The 24,149-nt window shown below is 43.9% G+C and overlaps 1 protein-coding gene across 3 annotated transcripts in view; it reads right to left on the reverse strand.

Moving 5' to 3' along the window:
- Positions 1 to 23,538, reverse strand: part of SLC38A8 (solute carrier family 38 member 8) — a 32,577-nt gene extending 9,039 nt beyond the window's left edge. The window contains exons 1-7 of one of the 3 annotated variants that reach the window (XM_067551825.1): positions 23,328 to 23,538; positions 21,952 to 22,076; positions 14,461 to 14,651; positions 4,555 to 4,753; positions 3,562 to 3,718; positions 1,873 to 1,977; positions 284 to 341 (exon numbers count right to left, since the gene is read on the reverse strand). In XM_067551825.1, the coding sequence (XP_067407926.1) occupies positions 284 to 341; positions 1,873 to 1,977; positions 3,562 to 3,718; positions 4,555 to 4,753; positions 14,461 to 14,649 (708 nt within the window). In that variant the 5' untranslated portion in view covers positions 14,650 to 14,651; positions 21,952 to 22,076; positions 23,328 to 23,538. Of the gene's footprint in view, positions 1 to 283; positions 342 to 1,872; positions 1,978 to 3,561; positions 3,719 to 4,554; positions 4,754 to 14,460; positions 14,652 to 15,282; positions 15,306 to 15,454; positions 15,480 to 21,951; positions 22,077 to 23,327 lie in introns of those variants that run through there. The other 2 variants (XM_067551840.1, XM_067551834.1) reach the window with 2 other exon arrangements.
- Between the last annotated feature and the right edge of the window lie 611 nt (positions 23,539 to 24,149).

Below are 24,149 nucleotides of genomic sequence, written 5' to 3' on the forward strand. Positions count from 1 at the left end.
TCCCTAAACTCCCAGGGTGGACTAGCCCCATGGAAGTCAATGGGAGTTTTGCCATTGACTTCCCTGGGGCCAATATTTCACCCCCAAGTGTCCCAGCCCTGCAGGCAGCAGCCTCCGTAGATTCTGAGATGTGTGGTCTTGCAGGGGTAGGAAGGGGCATCTCTTTGCTTGTTTCATGTCCTGTCAGAAACCTGCAGAGGCCTGCCCTAGCCTGGGGCATTGCATTAAGTGACCCCCAAACCGGAACATAGAAAAGGACAATGGAAATCCAAGGTGCTGTTACCTGAAATCCAAAGCAGATCGTTGGGATGACACTAAACATGGAAGCCCAGGAAGACACCCTGCAAGATTAGGACAGGAAGGGGAGCACAGGTGATCAATTCAGCTGAAGAAAAAGTAATTCAGTAGGGCTAGAAGAGAAAATACATTCACAGCCCCGCCAGGCACCACAGTGAAAAGCCACCCCATAGGAAAGTAACCCAGCAGCACAGCATCTGCTGGCTATTCCAGAGCAAGGCACATTTACACTCCCATTACACAAGGCAATTCGGCTTCTACCACAACAGACTCTGCGTGCCTGGAGCCCCAATGGCTTCCAGGAGGCTTTGCCCACGTTTGCCCAGTTGCAGAACTAGGTCCCGAGCTGCACAGGGGCACATGAATAATTCCCCACTGGCCACCCCACACGTTGGCCAATGAAAGCCCAGGCACAGACAGCGCTCCCACAGTCATGCCCATTTTATAATCTGCAGTGAACCATCTCTTCAGCAGGTTTAACGGTGGGAAAAGAAGCCCAGGGTCACTGAACATTTGCCTATGCCAGGGCTCTCACTCTTGCTAGTTCAACTGAAGCGGTGTTGGCTCTGAAGGCAGTTTATTGCTAGAGTTGCCTGGTATCGACAAGGACCTGGAGTCTTTCAGGGTTGATAAGGCTGGAATGTCTAATGTAAGAATGCAGAAAGAGCCCTCCTATTGGGGAATTTTGGAGGGGAGGAGGGAGGATTTTCAAGCCTTTTTTATTTACTGGAATGAAGCAAAATAAATAAAGAGAAGGACAGAAACCCAGTTCTCCCTCACAGCCTCCATGCACAGTCCCCTTTGAAGAGCCACACAGCCATGACAGACCCCAAAAGATACACTTCTCCCAACACCCAGGAATCCATCAACTCCCAGTGATGCTGGAATGCCCTAAATACCCAGATGGCTCACAGACCCTTAGTAATAATGTATCCTCTGGCCATAAAAAGAGAGGGCCAGATCATCTACCTAGCTCCACAGACGTCATGTAAGTGGCACTGATTTACACCAGCTGAGGCGCTGAACCTGAAGTTTCTATTTTATGCAACTTAAACCCTTGTACAACTACATTTTTAGTCACTCCTCTGTTGCCCATCCGAGGTATCTGGTGGGACCCAATACTCATAGAAACCCCCCTGCTTACACATCCACATCCCAGTTGTCACAGCAACAAAAGGGTTACTACACTAACCACCCTGACATGGAATGGCTCCCTTAGTCTTGTTCCCAAGTGAGCAGCATACCTGATGTTGAATGTGTTAGGGATAGCCGAGCACTCCCTAGCCAGAGATGCACATGACTGCAGCTGCCCTGGCCACCAACGTTAACATCAGCAGACCCAGGACTCCTCCAGGACATTAGCACAGCACGGCAAGCCAAAGAGGAGGAATACAAAGGAAAAACACAGCCAGACTTTTCTGCAGCTTTAACAGGCTGGCACAGCATAAAAACAGCCCTGAAATCCCAGCAAATGTGTTGTGTTAGCATCCTAATTGCCACTCAGCACATTTGTCTTCTGGGTTTAGTGCCAAATCAAGTACCTTCACAGTGATAAATGGTTGCACTAATACTTACCTTGAGGAATAATGGTGCTCCTGCATGATAATACGCTCTGTTCTTAGGTAGTATTTTACTATAATAACCAGGGTCAGGTAGCAAGCAGCCAAGGTACCTAAAATACTAACATACAGGAGTGGAGTTAAGAATGCAGATTCAGCCATGCGATGTCGGCAGGCAGTAACGTTCAATGAGCAGGCACATCAAGCACATCCGAGAATATCCTGGGGTTTATAAGGGCAGTAGCCTGGCTACCCACTGGAACAGGTAAAATACTGTGCTTACACCTGACTGCAGCTAGACCCCAAACATGCACCAATATCTTGACAAAGGAAAACATCTACGTGTCCAGAGAGAGAAACCTTTTAACTCTTAACAGGACTGTGGGCCTGAGTCTCCTCTCACTTGGTTTACACTCGTGTGTCTTCATTGGAGTTGCTCTCAATTCACACAGGGGAAAGCAGCAGCAGCAGCAGTCACGCCCTATGCCATATACATGCTTTCTGTAACACTCCCCACTTCTCAGCTTTACAGAGACTGTGAAGTCAATGGAGCCACACCACACTGTAGATACAGGAATGAACTCACCCGTCACTGAAACACAACCTCCTCTGGGGTGGAATGAGACACACACACACTGCACTAGCAGCACTAACCAGGAGTTTGCGGGAGTGAAAGGGAAAGATTAATATCTTGGACTGAAATTGCAGACCGGTGGATGTAGGTAGGAAAAAAATTGCCCAGGATGAAGTTTGGCCGGGACAGATTTAGCACCCCGACTCCTGTGAGATTGCAATGGGATCTGTAGTGTCATTCAGAAACCTCTGCCCGAGTGAGGACGGCTGAAAGGACGGACTTCTGAAAAAAAAGTCACGTTCACAGCCTCTTCTTACCGTGTCTATTTTCTGTTACTCCCTATTTATTAGCAATTACTAGTGATATTATTGGCTGACTGCCAGCTTGGCTTCTCAGATCTGCCCTGACACTGAGGATTCACTTCGCATGTTGTATTTATCGTGTTCACCAGGAAGTTTCTCAATCAATCTTTTCTAAGAAGTGAGGCCAATTCCCCAAGTCCCAAGCCAACGATCACTCAGCTAATACACATTTAGGGTTCTGTCAGTCCTGGGGGTTCCTACAGATGCACACAAAGCCAAAGCCCTAACCCTGATTCAGTACCTGGGGACAGGTGTTTTGATAGAGTGGTCAGATGCTCACAACCTCTTCACCTGCACCGACCGGAGAAGTGGGGAGGATGAGCAGCAAGCGGCAGAGGCTGTGTGTGGCTGGGATTTGGATGATTTGATACAATCTGAGTTAATGAGAAGGCTGTGCACGTACCCAATTTCAGCTCCTCCCACTGCTAGCCGGGGGTAGGGAGACTCACTTAAGTGCATTTAAGAACAGCACTTTGAAGAAAGTGAGATCAGGGCAGGGAGGAGAACCAGCCACTGACCTGGGAGTGTATCTGAAGGCTCCCTGCAGCTGTTCAGTGTATTGTATGGCACCGTGTTCTTGGTGCACACCAGCTTGCACCTCCCATTCCCCCTCCTCTTCATTCACCACGCTGGAAGAGTTGTCACAGAGCATCAGGCTCAGCAGCCCTACTCATGGCTCAGCACTCTTCTCATCCCTGGCCTGGATGCATTTGACTGCAGGTCAGCCTATCAGTTCTCCTACTAGCTCAATCATTAGCCCCAAGAGTACCTTGTGTGTTTCTGGAACCCAATCTCCCGGGGAACGGACAGAGGGAAGATGACCAGGAGACACAAGGCAGTCAGGGTGAAGCGGTAATCAGTGTACCAGTGCGGGGGAGAAGACCCTTCTCCACTCAGAGTTTCATTCATGCAGAGGGAGTCACATACTGAAGAAGAGAAATGGAAAATGCAGTCAAGGGGCAGATCATCCCAACGGCACAGGAAATCAGCATCAGCTCCTGTTGCGTTGTCCAAGTGCCCAAGAGCAACGCGGCCCAGCCAGAGCATGAATAGCTTTTTAGATGCCAAATACAGGAACTTCTCAATGGCACTGAGGAATTAAGAAAGTTTTAAACAAAGGGCTCAAGGGCCGTAGGAATCCCACACGGAGCGGGCAGTCTATACGTAGTCTACAGTCCTATCAGTAACGCACAGACACTCCCAGCTCATCAGATCCTCCACAGCCTCAACTGGAAAAAGGAGCTTACAAAAAGTCTGGGAGGGCTTGACAACGGAGATGACGACTCTTTGCAAGTCAAGGAAAATGAGGTGATGGCCATCTTTCACCAAATACACAGAGACCAGGGTGCACCAAAACACTCTGCCGCCCTCACAATTGTCTCGGTGCCGATGAAGTCAATGACCTAATTTTCCAAATGTGACTAGTGATTTGGGGGGGGGTGGGGGGAGGTCTTCCTGGAGACACCTTAAAGGGGCCAAGTTTTCAGAAAGCAGGTGCTCAGCATTTTCCAAAAATCAGGCTCTTTTATGGTGTCTCAAGTTGGGCACCCCACCCCCAAAAAAATATCAAGCCCAACACATTTGTTTCAGAAGTCTCAGATGTGCCTATGGGGCACTTTACATACACACCGAGAGACTGCAATGGGTATAAAGGGTCTATTGGCATGGGCGTAGATGGTCACTTCTGCTTTGGTGGGTCTATGGTCATGGTCAGAACAGAGGGACTCTGTTCCAGGTCTGTTTCCAAAACAGGGCTACTTACGTTTTTCCAGCTGATCGCCCACGACTCTGAGAAAAGCTACAGAAATCATGAAGAGATTTAAAATGAAGCAGATTTCACAGAGCTTCCCAATGGCTGACCCACAGATTTCTCTGACTACGCCCTGGTACGTGGACTGGGTGCTAATGGAGGAGGCATATCCCAGGATCACTAAGCCACTAATTAGGAATATTAAGGAGCCCTGCAGAGATGGAGGACAAAGGAGAGAAAAGTGCAGTGAGTTTACATTTACATTGGTCTTTCTTTAACAAGTAATGAGTAGAGCTGCCCATGTTATGCTGTGAAAGTCTTTCCTCAGAAGACCCTGAAAGTTACATTGCAGTTTTGTAACATAAGCATAAAGCAACTGATACACAAGTCAAATACGTCACAGGCTTTGGCAAGAAGAGGCTGATTCATTTGGAATATTCTAGTAAAGTGACTGCCTCTGAACCACTAGGAGATAGAGAAGAGAGAGACCACCACCAAGGGCCTGACTAATTTATTATTTGTTTTGCCGTAAACCTAGACGCCCTCATCATGGACCAGGATCCTATTGTACTAGGCACTGTACAGACAGAGAACAAAAGGACACTTTCGAAGGACAAGACAGAACAATCTAAACAGGACTGGCAACAACCGGTCTTGTATCTGGCCACCAGGTGGCAGAGGGCAATCTAACCACCTACTTTAAATGGATGCATTGTCCTTTCTAATGCGGTTGGTTAGCCTGGATTCACATACCGGTAGAAGAGAATACAATGTTTAATGTAACATATCAATCCAGGCTTGAGTGCAATGACTGTCTTTAGGTTTGGTGTCTCTTATTTATTTCCCTGTGGAACCTGGGCCACACAGGCTATTTGCCATTGCTATTCTGAAGGACCCACACCTAGTAGGTCAGACCAATTTGGTTGTGCTTTTTACACTAGAGGCCAAGATAGGCTAAAATGAATGATCGTTTTCATGATGATAATCAATGGTGAGCAAATTTTCCTGTCAAAACTCCCTCTAGCAGCACCACCTCAGTATTAGCCACATGCTATGTGCATCTATAAAATGCGGATGCTTTTGTTTTATGATGGATACCACACCTTTAAATTTCCATCACTCTTTTCCATGTTCAGACATCATGGTGAGTTTTTGGTTCTCAGAGCCATTGCAGCCTGTCACAAGGAGACACACACACTGTGCTCTCGCTTGTTTTTTCGTACTCTACAGTGACATTCATATAGAAATGTAGCACTTGATCTCGTGCGTGGGTGTGTGTAAGAACAGAAGAATATAGCAAAAGGGATAGGATTTAAAAAAAACAAAATCCAAAGGCAGCAAAGCTTCATAACTCACTGCTAAACTTGTGTGGTTTTTTTCCCTTGCCAACCCCACTATGCCAGAATTTTTGTAACTTAGTACATTTCCATCAAGCTTTAATTCATTAATTTGGGTCCCATTCAATATGTTTATATCATGCTCTCTCACTTCAGAGTTCTTAAATCCTGCATTTTCATTTTGAAGACTTCCCACTTATCTTAAATCTATTTTATCCTGATGTGGGGCCCAACCCAAACACCTGTTCAGCCAAAGGGAGCCTTCCCACTGACTCCTATGGGTGTTGAAGCAAACTAAGAATATGGGGAAAAAATGTGTTGACATTACTGGCTGGAAACTATAGCCATCAAGAATCTCTGAAGGGGAATTAGATTATTGTACAAAGAATTCAGTGTTATTTTAATCAAGCTCTGCAGAAAAACATGGCTTTGGAGTCAGTGGAGAATTGATTAATTGAAGCTTTTCCAATTAAGAAATTCATCGCCAGAGTAGGAAACTCTCTTACATATCTCAATTACCTCCAGTAGGAACAAATAATTTAAAATTTTCCCATAGATAGGTCTTACCTACCTACAGAATACCCATAGATTTCCACATGATGGTGCCACCTTTGTCCCCGTGATTATCCACGTCACCTACCACAAGTTTAATGTAGTTCTTATTTATTAAAAATTCTAATGAGAAGCATCCAGGAAAGGGGAATTCAAGCAAGATTTAGTTGCATCAATCCTATCACTAGGAAGTATCAGTGCACACAAGGTTGATCATTTCTAATGTTACCAAAATTAAAATGATGGCTTATTTTTTCCCAAGCCATAGAGTGAATTATAAAGATCTTTAATATCCTTGATGGAAGGAAAATTATATAGCTATGGTCTTTATTATAATAAAGTAAAATACACTGAGAAAAAGGTTGCAGATTTGAATCTATGTTTTTACCTAAAAGGTTAATGCACTTTTAGTAATATATAAACCAAATCTTATTGAATGCTTTTGTGCCAGTATATCTCTGTTTATCATACATATCATAAGAATAATTTGTTTTTAATATGAGAATGTTGGATGAAAGTTAGGTATACAACTCATTTCTATCTCCATTCATCTCAATTACCAACCCAATTACCTTTGTTAATTGCTTTTATGATCATGTATATATTAGCAATTTTTACAAAAAACTTTCAATTTCTTCACAAGTTAGTCAAGTACATTCTGTGAGGTTTTTTTATGTAATATTTTCCCCCATAATAATTGTACCAAATTGATAGGAATCTCCATTCTGATTACTTGGTCGAGGATTAAATCTAGAGTTATTTGAAGAACAAGGAAAAAAATCATTCACAACTAGGTTACCTATGGAAAAATTCATGACAGTTGAACTGTATTTGTCAAATTATTTATCAAGCTGGCTGAATAATGGAAAAGTTTATTGGACAACTGATATGAATATTAGACAAACTAATTGTGAGCATTAATTGATCAACATTAAATCTCTAAAAAATTTGCTCATTTTCAGAGAGGCTATTCATAGAGTAAGGTGCACCTCAGTGGGAATAAGGGTAGCAGAATCAAGTAAATTTCCTCAAAATAACACTCTCTATTGTGATCCTTTCTTTTCTTGTCATATATAAAGAGACAATTCTATTCTGTGCAATTACCTCTGTACTAGAAAAAGATGGGAAATAAAAACAAAAAAAATTAGTTTTATCCTTGTAAAGAGTTGGATAAGTTCAACATTAAATTTCAAACATTACCGTTAGATGTCTGATCACTTGAGGATCCTTTATTTAATTCCCCATCTTTCTCCACATTAAGATTTCTCCTAGAGACAGTCACCACTAAATTCACTTGCAATGACTCCAAAGATCTGGTCGTTTTCCTCACTTCATTTAATTTCTTTGGTTAGGCTGCTGCACAGATCAGGATCCCATTTAGGAAGAGTAAGTCCTGTTGAACTAGAAGAGTGAGAGTCCCTCCTAAAAGCAGTGCTCTCCGCTTTTATCTCAGCCTTACATTTCACTATTCAACCATGGCTTATTAGGCTAAGTTGGCAAAACAGCAAGACTTACGAACTTGGATAGCAGATACGTCTTCACCAATATTCTGATGCTTTGAAAACCGAAATCAAACTCTTTTGGTTGGATTACAGAGTTAGGTCATTGGGGGGGAGGGGAGGGAAGGGAATAGGAGTGTTAGATTATGCCAGGAGGAATCCTGTTGTCTATTCATGCTAAATTCACTATTTTCTTTAATTAAGGAACACACTCCAAGTCAACTCTCATTTCGGTGAGTAGTCTGTTGCTTAAGACCCAATCCTGCAAACATTTACTACCAGATCCAGGACATACCATCATCCATAGTCCCTCTGAGAACAAAGGACTGCTATATACGACAGTAAACCGTACTTCATGATTGTGTGCAGGAATGGGCCAGCAGTCTTTTAACTTGCACCAGCTGATGCCAGAACAGGCAAATACAGGATTATGTAGCTGCTGTTTTTATAATGTTGCTACAGTAATAGTAGATTGCTAAACAAGAGGTTTGCAGTTCAAGAAAAACTTTCTGCCTTTGGGCATTCATGATTTTGGTTTCATACGTATTGTGCTGTGTAATGCATAAGCATATTGTGGTCATTTTAAAAGTAGAGTCATGACAGTAATTAAGTAAGTACAGAATAAATCTTTCATGTAAATAATTTATGCTTCTGAATGAGTTATTGATTTCCAGAGTGGATAGAATTAATTATAGATGATTTAATAAGGGGTATGTTTAATTTGAACTACTTTGGTTTTGGTGCTTTTGTTTTTTAAATGTGGGTTCGACTCAAGGATGATTTTGGGCTCTTTGTTACCTTTTTTTTCCCTAGTCAAGGAAGGGCTGGGTCTGATGCATTCTCTGTGACACTCTTATCTTAACCAGCTTATACTTTGTACCCTCTCTTTTGTTTCAGTGGATTTAACAAAGTCTTACTGAAAGTGAAGGAAGGGATAAAAAATATATGTAAAAATCTTTGAGATTTTTCAGGAGGTTTTTAATTGCTTACCAAGAGATGTGCATTAACTTTCTGATTTAAGATTCAAATCTTTATCCTGTATTCAGGTATCACGTAATCACATTACATTTTATAAGAAATATATTTAATAGCGGCCTGATTCTACAATCATTGCTGTCATGATTAGACTCATTAGAGATAACAGACCTAATCAGGCAGTGAGGGCAATGGAAACACAGCTCATAAAGTAGCCATGCCACTGTGAATGGTAGATTTATGGGAGGAACAGACGCTAGGCTAGATTTCTGCTGCCTTACTATCCTCTTCTGTGTTTTCTTGCAGTTTTGAGACTGGCCCCTCTTTGCTTCATGCTGATCCACTCTTCTCCACAAGGTGAGCTTCATGGTATTTCTTGGAACTTTTGTCCCCACACCCAACGATATTTCCATAGGAGAGCACAATCCAGTCCATTATGTGGAGCTGAGATGCTATTATGGAGAGGTTGGATATCAGCTGTAAAAATCTATCCAAGCAGCTAAAGACAGCTAATTCATTGACAGGTACATGTGACACGCATGTGCGTGTTTGCAAATTGGGGACCGCCAGGTTAGCCATGTTATTTTGGAGACTACATTAACAGCCACTGGAAATCTCTAGGGCCATTCTCAAAGAAGGAACAGACGAGACCACTGGGTGTAATCCTGGGCAAGGCAGATGTCTCCATTGTGATGCAGGAGGAGGACGGACTGACCTCTCTTCAGAAGAGACATGAACGAACATCTTTAGAGTCTTAGCTGAAAATACAATTCTGTGAGAGTGTCACAAAATACTGTGCATTTGTTATTGCAACTATGTTTCCTATAAGAAACAAAAATAAATTGTAGGGGATAAGGCTTCCAAACTATATACATTCTTAAACAACCAAGAGAGCATAACTCTCTGGAAGATCTATGAAAGCAAGTAGAAAAAGCAGATTTAACAAAATGAGAGTGGGAGGGGAAACCTTCATCCTATGTTGGTGATGAGCGAGACGACCTGAACCTAATCTCTTTGCTTGGTTTATACAGTTATCTATGGAGCTCGGATACCATGAGGAGCGTAGCATGAATATCTACATATATAAACCACGTAGACTTTGAATCCTGAGATGTTACTGGCTTACATTATGCTATTTAGTAGCTGAATATCTGATCCAGCCACCTGATCCAAGCAAGTAGACACATGCATCCATGCACAGCGGACATTCAAGTCTTGAATGCATCAGACTGCAGGATCAGGGCCTAATTATCTGCATTTCACCATCCCTTATTTAACAGAATTAGGCTTATTTTGTTGCTCTCTTGACTGGGAGGATGACAATCAATGTTCGGTCACTGGTTTGATTATGTTAGTCATGGTTTCCCATTTACCAGGATGGACAGCATGAAGATCATCATCTTCCATAGCTTATTGCTAGTTGCTTGTAATATTACAAGTTATACCAGTAAAACATTAGGGCTGGCCAACAAACAAGAGTTTAATTTGCTAAAAGTTTTGAGTTTTCAACAACTGGTTTAATTCTGCATTGGGATAAAACCGAGAACCTTTTGAAATTTTTTGCAACAAAAACAGACATGCCCACGCACCCCAGAATAGCCAATAGCCTGGTGGCTAGGGCACTCATCTGTGTGAAAGACCCATGTTCAGGTCCCTGCTCCAAATAGGGAGACCGGAACTTGAAGCTGGGTCTGTCACATTCCTGTCTGACCTCCGCTTCCTCCTAAATCCCCTTGTGAATCTAGCCCCCCAAATTGAAACACTTCATTTCGGAAACGTCAAAACTAACTGTTTAGACATTTCCTTCCCAACCGCCCCCCCCCAAAAACAAATCACACCAAAACTAGTTGCTATATCAATACAAATTTGCAAAATGCGTCAGTTGAGCTAAATCTGCATTTTTCAGCCAAAAAAAAAAAAAAAAACCTGAAAAATTTTGTTCAGTTTTACTCACTATAAGATTAGGTGCACACTATTTATTTCCTGTATGGAATTACACAGAAGATGAGATTGTAGAAATTACATAGAGAGATCAAACTTTGTTCAGCTGCATGAAAGACCATTTTGTTATAGTCCTGGACCTGCAAAATCCCACCTAGACAGAAGGAAAGACTGTCTTTATCTACAGGATCTCAATGTATTTCAATGGAGCACACCTGGCAGGGCAGGAAATCTGCTGCAGAACAAGAGGAATTCTAAGGGTGTCTGTCTTGCTTAGGTACTTATATAACCTCCATCACCACAGTACCTGAGCAATCTTTATTCTCACACCACCTCTGTGAGGTAGGGAAGTGCTACCATCCCCCTTTTACAGATGAGGAATGGAGGCACAGAGAGACTAAGTCATACCATTTAAGGCAATAAGGAACCACCAGATGATCTAGTTTGACCTCCTGGATATATATTATAGGCCACTTACACTCCCCAGCCCACCCACACTATACCCTCGCAACAGGAATTAGATCAAAGTGTTACAGTCCTCAGGAGACTAAACAATAGTGTGCTACAGGCAGAGAATAGAAGGGACTGAGGTGCGCCAATGCTCAAGACCCCTGCAATGGCAGGCAACTGATTTGTTGAGATATCCCCAGATAATCCTAACAAGCGACCTGCACCTCATGCTGCAGAGGAAGGCAAAAATTCCCCAAGTCACTGCTAATCTGATCTGGGGGAAAATTCCAGCCCAACCCCACATACAGCCATCACTTAGCATCTAGACCCTCAGCATGTGACAGCAACAACCAGCCAGCCAAGCTCAGTGCCACCTCACAGCACCGGCCCACCCCGTCCAGTGTCCCAATGCCTTGGCCATCTCTGAAGCTTCAGAGAAAGAAAACAAAAAAAACCACGCAGAATACCCGGAGAGAAAGTTACCTTCCTGACCGCTATTTAAGATTTAAAGTGAGATTTAAAGTGACTTGTCCATGATCATACGGGAAGCCCGTGTCAGAGCAGAGAACTGAAAGTAGGTCTCTGGCGCCCTAGACTAGTGCCTGGATCCCTAGATGGTATACGTTTACCGGACATGGGAACAGAAGAAAATGATCTTTTGATCACTGATGCCATGTCCCTTTCTGATGACCTATCAGACACAAAAGACCCATTTCCATTTAAATCAATGGCAAACTATTGATTGATGTAGTAGGGGCAGGATTGGGCCCAATGTGAGGTAGCCTTCTGCTGCCTTTATTGAATGGTCTCTGGTAAGTCCAAGCAAGCAATAAATGGATGCAGTGGACTACACCTCCTGTTGACCTTCTAGCTCTGCAGAAGGCTCTTTGGCTGGCCTCATTTCAGTTCTGTGCCTCAGTTTTATAATCTGCAGAATGGGAATAACAAGACTGACCTTCCTTTGTAAAACACTTGGAGATATACAGATGAAAAGTGCTCTATGGGAAAGGGTAGGTAATTAAGGATTATGTTTATGAAAATGGATATTTTTTTTAAACCCACTTCACTCCTTTCAGTCTAAAGTTTATGGCTTGTATTTCTGTATTTTGATATTTATCTAGGTTTTCTATTTTAATCTACATTAGCTATTCAGTCACGGTGACATTTCTAATCTCATCTATAGCTCCCTCATTTTAAAAAAAAATACATTCTGACCTGGGATTCTTTATATCTAATGTATTAGTTTAAGGAATGATCATAGATGGGATTTTCATGTTCTGCTTGTGTTTTGTATCTGTAAATGCTGATATACATTTTTTTCTGAGATCATACCATGCTTATAAAGGTAATTTTTCCCTAAAGATTTAATTACCATGTTAAAATTTCTTGAGGCTCCAGTTTATTATTCCCATGAATTTATAATATCACATTATTAAAATAATTGTGCTAGATGCTGTTCCATAGTCATAGCCACTCCCTGCCTCAGACAGGACAGGGAGGACAAGACAAAGGGAGTTTTACAAATCCCATTTTGCAGATGGGGTGCTCAGGCAAAGAGAAGCTGAGGTTTGTCTACAGGGTGCTGCAGTCTGGAATACGGAGGTAGGAACCGTAGAGCATTCTAAGGTATTGTGCTCTAACTGCCCCATGTGGACCCTGCTGGTGCAAATGGAAAGGTACCTAGTTTGTGTAGATGTAGTCCCTTTTCGGGCACCAGGCACCTTTTAGTTTGCCCCCTGTAAACCCTGCTGGTGCTATTAGACCACAACACATTAGAGCTGTCTACACGTCACACATCCCCCCCTCCTGTAGTCCGGACTGTGGTGCCATGTAGACAAGTCTTATGTAATTTGCTCGAGGTCATAGAGAGTCTGTTGCAAAACTGGGAAATCAACCCAAATCTCCCAGCCTGGTGTCTTATATCCAAGACTATCCCTCCTCTACAGTGCACAATGGGTCTCTTTGGGGCTGCATTTATGCTCAAGGTCACGCCCTTGTGCTCTCTACTAAATCCATCAAGTCCTATAGGGCCCCCAATACATACACTGTGTATGTCCTCAACAACAGGGTCATGCAAAGATACCAGGCTCCACACTTTGATTCGGAGTGACTACGGGAGCCTAATTGTGCAACTATTCCTGTGTGCGCCTGCCTGCAGTTGGGTCTGCATAATTCAGTTATCACCATTCACTCATAACCGCACACAGTGTTATCAGCATCGCCACCATAGAATAGTTGTGCACAGCCTACCTAACAGTCACATTTAAAACTAAACCAAACTAAAAGATTCCCAGGACCATGGTGCATTAACAGCAGACACCAGGCACTGAACCTTACTCGCATAGAAAGGAAATCCAGTTGACACAGAAAATAACTGGAGTACATTTTAATACAAGAAACCTTCCCCAAAATTCCAAAGCTCTGAAAATTATCATTAGCTGCCACCGCAACGCCAAAGGCTCCAGCTTTTTGCTGGAATTGGGCCCTCTTGTGCTAGATGCTATAGGATGACACAGCATCTGCCCCAAAGAGCTGGCCGTCTGAGGCCCCAGACTCCACAAACATCCCCATGGTTAGCTTAGAGCATGCACTTATGTGTTTGCAGCACTGGGGTCTAAAGGAGATCAGTCACATACAGAGGGCAGGGGAGAGGCATAGGATATGCAAGCATGGTGATCAGCACAATGTTAATTACATATATACATTTACACATCAACACAATCCCCAGCTTGCACTGGCTATGAACTATTTTTAACTCCCTGTCCGCCTCCCCGCTTCCCTGACTACAGAGTAAGCCACTAAGCCACCTCCAAACAGATGCAATTTGAACTCACTCCTTTTCTTCACCTTTGTTCTACAGTTACTCGCTAGTGCAACAGCCCTATGTTTATTCTTCTTCTCCCTTCAACTAGGATAAGATGCGGGGAGGGGAGAGGTGGTAGAGGGGAGGAGAAGCAGGTCACTCACACAGCAAAGAGACACTCTATAGGACCTGAAGGGGACAGGGAGTGTGGGAAGAGCAGGGGAAATACAGAAAGCCATTTGTTACTACTAGAGAAAGATGAAGCTACAGGATTTCTTTGAGCCACTAAAGCAGAATCTTTGCCCCCTCTGGTACACTACTCACTAAACAGAATGGCCTGGGATAACTACTTATCACTTACCAGTTCCACCAGAAAAGCTGTAGTGATTCCTCCAGCCTTATTGAAAGCCCATGGGAAATTAAGAAGTCCTGCTCCAAGAGATGATTTCAGCATAATAAAGACAGCCCCGGCAGAGGATAAGTTTGGGGTATCTGACTCCAGGGTAGGCTTGGCTAACAAGCCGATGCTCTCTCTAGCCAACTCCTCCATCTCTGAAAGAAAAGGAGGCTGGGTTTAATTGTCTCAGAATGGACAGATCTGTTTGCCCAACAAGTCAATCTGGAATACCAGATGCCTGGGAAGGTGACTCCACTGCTCTAGAGTGGGATTCGGAGCAACACATACTCCTTCAAACAGCTTATTCCCTGCTTTGGCGGAGAACATTAAAATAAAAGGAGTGAGGGGCTCTGCACTTTCACCCCTAATCACAGACCTTGGGGGGAGGGGTGGGAAACCAGATTGAAGAGAATGCGAACCAATTAACTGAGGCAAGTTGTATTCAGTCATTTCTCAGTGGCTCATTTAATTGGCGGTCTCTCTGGAGAGGCTTAAACTGGAGCAAAGTAAGTGGCAAAGCTGTGTCAGATTCTGAGGCGAGGTGTGTGCGAAGAAGAACAACAAAAAAATCGGCTTTAGGGAAAAACCAGTGTCGGGGTTTTTTTAATAGGCGCGTTCTCTCCTCTGTGCAACCCAAACTAGATGCCTACAGATTAGAAAACAACATGGGCCTGATCCATAGCTCACTGACACCTGTGGAAAGACTCCCCCATCCACTGACTTCAACAGGATTTTTGCCAGATCTTATTGGCCTCAGTTCAGCAAGTCATGTATAAACATGCTTACCTTTAAACGTGGGCTTAAATGCTTTGCTGAATCAGGGCTTACACGTATTATTATTTCCCCTCTGTTGAACGACAAGGATTCTAAACACCTCTGCTCTTTATAACAGCACAAGAGACACAAAAATCTACACATAATAAACTGATATTCTTCTCCCCTGCCTCAGTTTCCTCACCACTCTGGAGTGTTCTTTGGGCTTGGACTGTACCCTCTGGGATGTCCAGGATACTTCCCCTAAAACTCAGAGCTTCTCTTCGGAAACATGGAGTCTTCTCTGACCATGGCTAGTCCACAGTTAAACGGGATCCCCCGGCTAATGAAAGCCTCTCTCTCCCCTTCTGCCCAAAGCTTCCTGTGTGGCTCGGCAAAGCTTCCCCTGACCCACCCAGCTCCTGTGGCTATTCAACTCCTTGGATTCTTTGTTGAATGTCTGGGGATTTTCCATTCTCTAAACCCCAACCCCCTGCAGAGAGGTATGAGAAAACTGGTTCTGCTAGGTTTCAGCTACCCCAGCTACCCACATGAATAGGTGACTGTTAAATTCTGATAGACCACCACTGCATCTGGACTGAGAGGGATGTAACAAAGCCCTCATCAGCGAAAGGTGGATTCCACATGCTCTGAGGCATTCCCCCTTACAATAATTTTATAACAACAGCGTCATAGCACCTGCCAGAATTCATAAGTGACAGAGTTCCCAACTTATCCCAGTCTGCTTTAGTAGATCCAACTGTGGGATGGGGAACAGCTGCGCTTAGGAAGCCATTTGCAGTGTGTATGAACAATGTTAGATATTCTTATATGCCAGCAGATGATGCTCATTCACCCAAACTAGCTTCAAATATATACACATTTATCTATATTTGATGTAAAACTGGCGGTTAAACAATTAAACGAGGAAGTTATCAAAGAATAACCAGTTTAGCCATGAAGAACTTAGCAGAGGAAATGTCTTAATTTTGACCAAGTATTATATAGAATACACAATCAATGCAAATTTAAGATCAAGCAAACAATCATTTTCTCAATTTAAAAAAAAATTTTTTTTGGAGACAGCTGTAAAAGAAATCTGTGAGTCCATAAGAATGACCTTGTTGCTACAGAGCAAATAAGGCCCTGATCCTGTGTGCAGATCTGTTATATGTAATATCATTATCGCAGATACATTTTTAATTCTTTGGAAGAAGATCAAATATAGTATACCAAATTCCTCCATTTTTTCTTTGGTTTCTCAGCTCTGGGTTACAGTTTTCATATTAAATGAGTGATAACTGGATAAACAGATCTAGCAGGAATATATAGAACAGCATAAAAGCTGTGTGCACCATTCTCTATGTAGAATGTTGCAAATAACCATTTGATTAAGGATTTCCTTTACCCCCTTTCATAGTTAATCAACTTCTGCAATAAAATCTCTTCTACAGTATGGAGAAAATGAATTCATGGGCCAGATTCTACTCTCACATCAAGTTCACTGGCCCAATATAGTGGCTTCAAAAGAATCACTGCACATTTACTCCAGTGAGAGGGGAGAATCCCCACTGTGACCACTCAGAGTCTACAGAACAAGGGGCCAGATTTGACTTCAGTTACACTGGAGTAAAGCCAGACTCATTCCATTAAAGTCAACAGAAGCAGTCTAGATTTACACATGGGTAACTGAGCAGAGAGTCTGATGCTCCGTAATACAAGTGGCTTCACTCAAATACCCCTCAGATTAAACATCCCATCATGGTCCACATAGAATTTTTTTTCAGCAATGGGAGAATCTAATTCTCTCTAAAGCGGCATTGAACTTAGAAAATGTACCAGTCAAAGGACAGTGTTGATTTGCCCAGTAGAGCTTGTTTTGTCTCTCATGAACACAGAGAGGAGTAGGACCTCCACTGCAGAGGAAGGCAACAACAAATGTTTATGAGCAGCCATAGTGGCTCACACACTCATCTCTGAGTCAATGGGTTGAGAGTTCAAGTCTGCTGTCAGGACATGGGCTCGTATTGGAATTTCCATTTCTGCAACTATACCACAAATTGAGGTGTAGGTAGTGGAGGTTAGGGCATTTAATTTGGGCTGCTTTAGAAGTTGCCATTTCTGCCAAATGATCCATTTGGACGCATTCCTTCAACAGAGGGGGTACGGCTGGGGGCCCCGTCAGGATTTCACTAGCTGCCCACATGCAATGAGGAAGTTCAAAGCTGCAGCCATCAAGGAGAGCGCTCCTTAATGCCCTTGTTGGCACTCAGCAGAGGCCAAGGATTGACTAGCCAGGAAGAATCAACTATCCCCTCATGTCTCCGGGATAGCCCCTTCTCTTCAGGGGGAGGCACATCAGTGGGCCAACGGGGCAGTTTGCACTGATGTCGTCTCTCTTTTATGTACCTTAAGATTTGCATGGCTGCTAACGTAGAACCTTTCATGAGCACTAATGGCCAAATCCTATACCCAACTCCCAAGCGACACCCAAGCAGGCAATCCCAGACTCTCTCTCTGGCTGTTACTACATCAACATGCAGGTTGCTGCTCGTATTCCCAACTCTGCAAGCGGCAACGGCCAATGGATTCAAGTAGTGATGGATGCACTAGCTCCCCACCTCTTTCTGTTTCTCAGCAACCCGACAGCTAACGGGGATGTCCATGGAGCTGGGCTCCATAGTTGGGATGTGCTTCCCATCAGGTCCCCCAGATCCTGGTCTCACTGCCACAGAACAGTCCCTATGCAAGCAACAAGCGCACACACAAATTAAAAGCGGGTGAAGCACGTTCAGCCAGGACTCTAACTCATGCAATTAGTTTGGAAAGGAAAGAAATGTGTTGTTCAATAGCTTTGCCTTCGCCTTCTAATTCCAAACGTTGGGGCATGTACTGGGCTAACAGACTGTTCAGAGGAAAGCGCTACTCCCTATGCATCACAATGGACACTTTGGCCCCTGAGTCATTTTAGCTAAGGTGATGCCGGGCTGCTTTGTCTTGATTCCTATTTGCCAGTAACCATGGTCTCTAAGGAAAGCACACCTTATCATTAATACTAAGTGTGAATGACTCCCTGGGATAGTCCGAGAGGCCCTAATTCATTTTATATTTCCCAAATATGTGACCTTCTGATCTCAGTAAGAAGGATAAAGAGACTTTAATCAGCTGCTCTGTGGAATTATGGATGGCTAATTGTGCCTGTCGCCTCAATTATATCTTTGCAGCCTAAGGTGTTTATAACCATTTAAAGGTTCCTTTAGGCCTTCATTAGCTGTCCACAAAAGAATTCAGAAAGAATTAGCATGTATGATTTAGAAATTGGTCATTGGGCTGTAAAATACCAGCCAGTGGAAAAGACTCTTAATTCAGACTGGCGCTTTGAAACTATTTCATTCTGGTCTCATGGTTGCGGAGGGGTTTGTAAACTTCCATTAGTGACGCTATGAGAAGATACAGCTTCCCCATTAGCACGGTCGTGATTAAAGTGGGAAGGCTTTCAGGGCTCCCTTTAATTAAAAGGCACACAAATCAGAGCGACAGGATGACCAGGCAATCACTCTAGACATCAGAGAGGACCACAGCCAGAAGGTGAGATAAAAGGACCTATGCTCTGGCAATCCCGATCCTTAGAGTGCATCCCACAAGACAAAGGACGTCTCAGGTTTCTTCAGCAAGGCTCCCAGCTGCTCTCCTAATATGGAGGGAGGTTCGCAGATACAAGAGGTTCCAGCATGGAACACACCATCTTGCTCCAAGCAAAATGGCTGCTATCAAGCTGGTACATTGCATGACAGGTAGTGACTGCAGAGCCCAGCTCGACATCGTTCAGGAAGGCAGCTGCAATCCGCCTGAGTATATGCTAAGCGTCCTGCATTTTCTGGCACAGCCCTGCTTCATGCTCCTTTGATCTTGCACACCAGCATGTTTGCCCTGAACATGGAACGTGCTGGGACTCAATGTGGCAAGAGGGTTTCCCTGGCACCAGAGCTGCCGGGTTGAGTAGCCACAGGCAATTCCTTCCTCCCAGGGCCCAAGCATAATTTTTTTGGGGCCCAGTACAAACCTGTGACACAGGCCCCCTCCCACACACGTACCACAATGCCTCATCCCATACATACAATCTCATGAGCCATGAAAGTTTTTTTCTTCATGGTAATAGGGGTTGCAGCCTGGGCCAGATCCCCCAGGGCCTCCAGGCCCCAATAAAGTGTACCCTTCCCCCCCCCCCCCCATGCGGGGGCCCTGCTTCCTCCCCCCATTCTCCCTAGTGTTATGGATTCTAGGCTCCTGTGCTCTGTGCAGTAAACATGTATATTTCTTCAACGCGCAAGAATCAAAGCAGAGGAATAAAGCAGTCGTGTCAGTGGAGCCAGCTGTCAGTTCTGGCTGCCTCATTCATCCCCTGCCCTTCCCAATATAGCAAGTTCAATTCCCCCTTCGAGAGTAGATAGGGAAGTTTTACATCGCTGGAAAAGGGATTTCCCCAGCTTTCCAAAGAGGAACAAGCAGTGCCGCTAGCCCTAGACAGTCTACTATGCTGATAACAAATATATACCTGTCTGCGCTATCACATTCTCTCTATACTGCTGCTCCCCTTCCCAGTTCCATAAGATGATCCCTTTCTCCAGGGCAACTCCTTCAGGCCCCACACCCATCTCTTCCCTGCACCCAGTTGCCTTTCCCGTCTGATCCCCCTTCTCTAGTCAACTGTTCCATTACCTGTCTCCCCAGCACCCAAAGCCATCCACCCTTCATTGCTGCACCCATGCCCAGCTCTGCTCACCATTGCCTTTAGCACACTCAGGTATTCTCAGCTCTGCCTTGCTTCCTTGGTGATGGAGACACCATATAAGGATGCATTAAGGAAGCCCTAAGGAAATGCCTGTTCCCAGAAAACTACAGAAATAAAGGACAGGACCAGTGCCTTGGCCTAGACACAGCAGAACTAGAAGACAGGCAGGCTATCCGAGATGAAATGGGCAGTTGCATGGGAGGCAGGACCAAGATCCATTGTCTTGGAGAAAGGGTGTCAAATAAGGCAGAATGGGTAGGATGATAGGCGAGGGGAAAGACTAGGACAGGGAGCAGCTGTCACAAGGAGAATCTGGCACCGATGAGTCAGGCCACACTGCAGGTGAAGGACAGCAAAAAGATTGGGCCGGGGAAAATTATGATATAGTTTTAAATGGTTCAGTGTCTATGCAAAGAAAGTTCTATTAATGTTTTCCTGTCTATAACTTTCATAGCAACTTCGATCAAATGACACCTTTATCAGGGATAGCTGGAGAAGGTCCTTCACTCTGGCATGATGTCTTTAGGTCTGTACTCAGTAATGCCTTGATTTCTTGACTCAGGAAATGTTGCACCTTCCAGAGGGGCTAATAACTTCTTCAAAGCAAATACTGACCGATAGCGCCAGAAAGTGTAAGTGAATGTAAGTCTGGGAGGCAGCCAGTGGATGAGGTCATGTGTCCCTATTTGCAAAAGATTAGATCCACTTCTGTGTGGATGGAGATCCCCCGCCTGGTTCTCACATTCTATGATCATCAAATACCGTGATTAGGAGGCAAAGATATTTTCTCACAGTATTTATTCTGCTGGATTACAAAGTTATTAAATTTTGCAGACCCCAGTAGAATAGTTTTAAAAGCCAGTGATATATTACCCAGTCAGCTTTGAGTTTCTTTACTACATTGATTTCCTTCCCTTCTGTTTTTTCCCATTTGCTCTGCAGTAAGACTCATGCTAACGGTTAACAATGGAAGTCTAGTAAGCTGCTGTCTATCACACTCTTTAAAAGCCAACAGGAGTAGAAGATAGAGAGTAAATTGCAGTTGGCTCTTCTTAGGGATATCTAGGACCTGCCATATCAGATCAAACCAGGATCCTGTCTCTGATACTGGCTAATATCAGATGCTTCAGAGGACGTGTTAAGCAACTCTGCAGAAGGTGGATGTAAAGTAGTCTGACAAAATTAATAAACGAGCTTTCCCTATATCCACTTTAGCAGAGTTCCTGCTGGAGTAGAAACTGATGATTTGGCGGAGGGGGCAGGAAGGCTCCAGTCTTGCCTGTGGCTTTTGGGTATCACTCTATTTTAAACAACAAAGCAAGGACTTAAATCAGGACTCCTAGGCTCCATTTTCAATTGGGCTACAGGCAAGTCAACCCGCTCATTCCTCAGCTTACTCCATCTGTATAACCAAGGAGGTGGTGTGATGTATGAGAATCCCAAACTGAGATTCAGGAGATGTGGGTTCTATTCCTGCATCTCCTTGTGACATGTTGGGCAAGCCATGTAACCACTCTGTGCCTCAGTTTCCCCACCTGTAAAATGAGGCAAACAATGCTTACTACCTTCCTTTGGAAGCACTGAGTCTATGGATGAGAGGTACCTAGTGGAGCCAGCTGAAATTTTGACCAAAATACAATAAAATAGTGAGTAACTTTTGCTGTTTTTTCCCCCTCTCTTCTATTTTGACCAGACTGACCAGGAATCTACACTAGCAGTAGCCCCTACTCCCCCAGACTTTACTCCTGAAGGGGATGATTGCTTAAGTTCAAAAAATATACTGTAAAAGCCACAGAACAAGAATCACATTTCCCTGGTAACAGGAGCCATTGTGAGCTGAGGAAAACTACCTACCCATAGGCAGAATGTTCAGGATCCACCTCAGTGCTAAACAACATAGCTCTACAAACCTGATTCAGAAGACAGTGCAACTTATTGGTATTTCTCTATCCAAGTGTAACGTGATAACTTTTGGATGACGCTTCCAATCAATTCCAAAATTCCTGGGAATGTTCTTGGCACCAGTGGGCACAACCTATCGATTTTGGTGGATGAAAAAAAAAATCAGAAAAACCAAAAGGGGGAAATGGAGCCCTGGTATCTGGATAGCCAGCAGCTTCAATCACCTCTTGTCTACAACTCAAAGAAATGGTTGGTGGCAGCCATTAACACCTTCCAGCAAAGCAATACCCCCCATTTTAGTTCTGCCCATATCCCAATGGAGTTTAAAATGTTTACGCCCGGAGAAAAAGAAATGAGCAATGTGGTGGAAGGAGGTGCACCCACGGAGCCCCCTGGCAGGGGGAGAAAGGGAAATGGGGGATACACAGAGCCTCTGGTATGGTAGAGAAGAGGAAAGGAGGCATGGCATGAAGGGATGAGTGATGGGGGAGAGGGGAAGACCCTGGTAAGGAAGAAAGGGGAAATAAGGAAAAGGGAATTTGGAGATCACACAGAGCTCCTGGAATGAGTGAGGGAGTTTGGGGACAGGGAGTCCCTAAACTAGAAAGAGAGGAGACAGTGGGCACACAGGGAGCTTGTGGGGGAGAAAGAAGGAATGTCCCTGCTGTTTCCAATGAGCACAGCCTACAAAAGCAACAAAGTGTGTAACTCTCTAGTATTAAACATGGATTAATACATTAACCTGAAAACTATGGCATTTCATTTACCAGACGTCACCTATTAATAATTGTTTCACATATAAAACAAGGAAAAATCACTCCCCCCAAAAATTCTTATAAGTTATAACTAAACTTGATATCAGAGATAAGGTGGGTGAGGTAATATCTTTAATTGGACCAATGTCTGTTGCTGAAAGAGAAGATTTTCAGCTACACAGAGCTCTTCAAGTCTGATATCAATTGATATCAATGCCATTTAAACTTTTAAGTACAGCTGGTGAATGAAAAAAATGTGTAAAAAATTTCCATTTCCCTATATCAGTTTTTCAGATTCTAGCCAAGGATGTTTTAAGCATTTATAGAAGAATCTTTTTAAAATATCTCAAAGTACCATCACAAAGTTTTTTGGTACTTTGTGCTTCCAACAACAGACCTAGCACCCCAATGACGGTGCACAGCATCCCTATTATTTCAGTGTTTGTGGGGGAAGCACTTCAGCCAAAATAATCAAAAGTTGGGACCTAAAGTTAGACATAAATATCGATTATGGGATCTATCACAGGGCAGGGCTTCTCCCCCACTTCCAAACACTTGCTGCCAAGACCACTCTCCTCTGAGAAGGTTTAGTCTCTTAATACAGGCAAGAAAACAGTCTTTGAACTCACTCTTTGCTCTCAGGCTTCAGGGCCACCCCTCCCAGGGTCTCTAGAGCTTTTGCTTCCTGGCAGTTTCCCCTCCTATTTCTAGTCAGCTCTGCTGCTCCCTTCCTGAAGCAACCCCAGGCTGCTTCCCAGATCACCTGGCCCCTTGCTCCAGAGACCCACTCCAAGAGTTAGCTCTGCTTTGTTTTGCCTCCCCCTTCCCAGGCACAGCCTGCCCCAATCACACTCTTTCACTGCAACCTCATTGCCTGCCCTCTGGTAGTCCTTTATAAGCCCAGGTGTAGCCCACTCCCCTTTAATTGGCTGAATTGGGCTCATCTGCTCTGACACAGGAGAGCTGGTCCCATTCCATTCACAGGGCCCAGCTCCCCTGTGACAATGCCCCAATTCTGCAAGTAGTTAGTGCCCCCACCTTTCTGTAGTTGCTGAACGGATATAAAACTTGCTAGATTTCAAACAACATGTAATTTATTAAAATCAGCCTGTTTTTTTCCAGTTATGGGCAAGCCTTTTAATTGTACAATTTTTGCTCAGCTACAGCAACAGAGATAGAGTTGGATCTTTTCATCACAACTCCCAGAGGGAGCTCAGTGCATCAGCTATTTATAATTGCATCAGGATGAAATTTGGTATGTAAAATGTCAGCTCAATTAGAAGTTATTTTACAGAACATCTTTCACGTTGGTTAAGCTGTTTAACTTGGGTTCTATGCTGGCTCAGCCAGCAACTCACGGTATAACCTTTGACAAGTCCCCTGACCTTTCTGTTCCTCAGTCAACGCAACTGGAAAATTAGGTTAAAAAAAATTCTCACTGGGGTGGGAGG

Source organism: Emydura macquarii, unplaced genomic scaffold, assembly GCF_026122565.2.
Source record: "Emydura macquarii macquarii isolate MOO-44397 ecotype Brisbane River unplaced genomic scaffold, CSIRO-AGI_Emac_v2 contig_295, whole genome shotgun sequence".
Lineage (NCBI taxonomy): Eukaryota > Metazoa > Chordata > Testudines > Chelidae > Emydura > Emydura macquarii.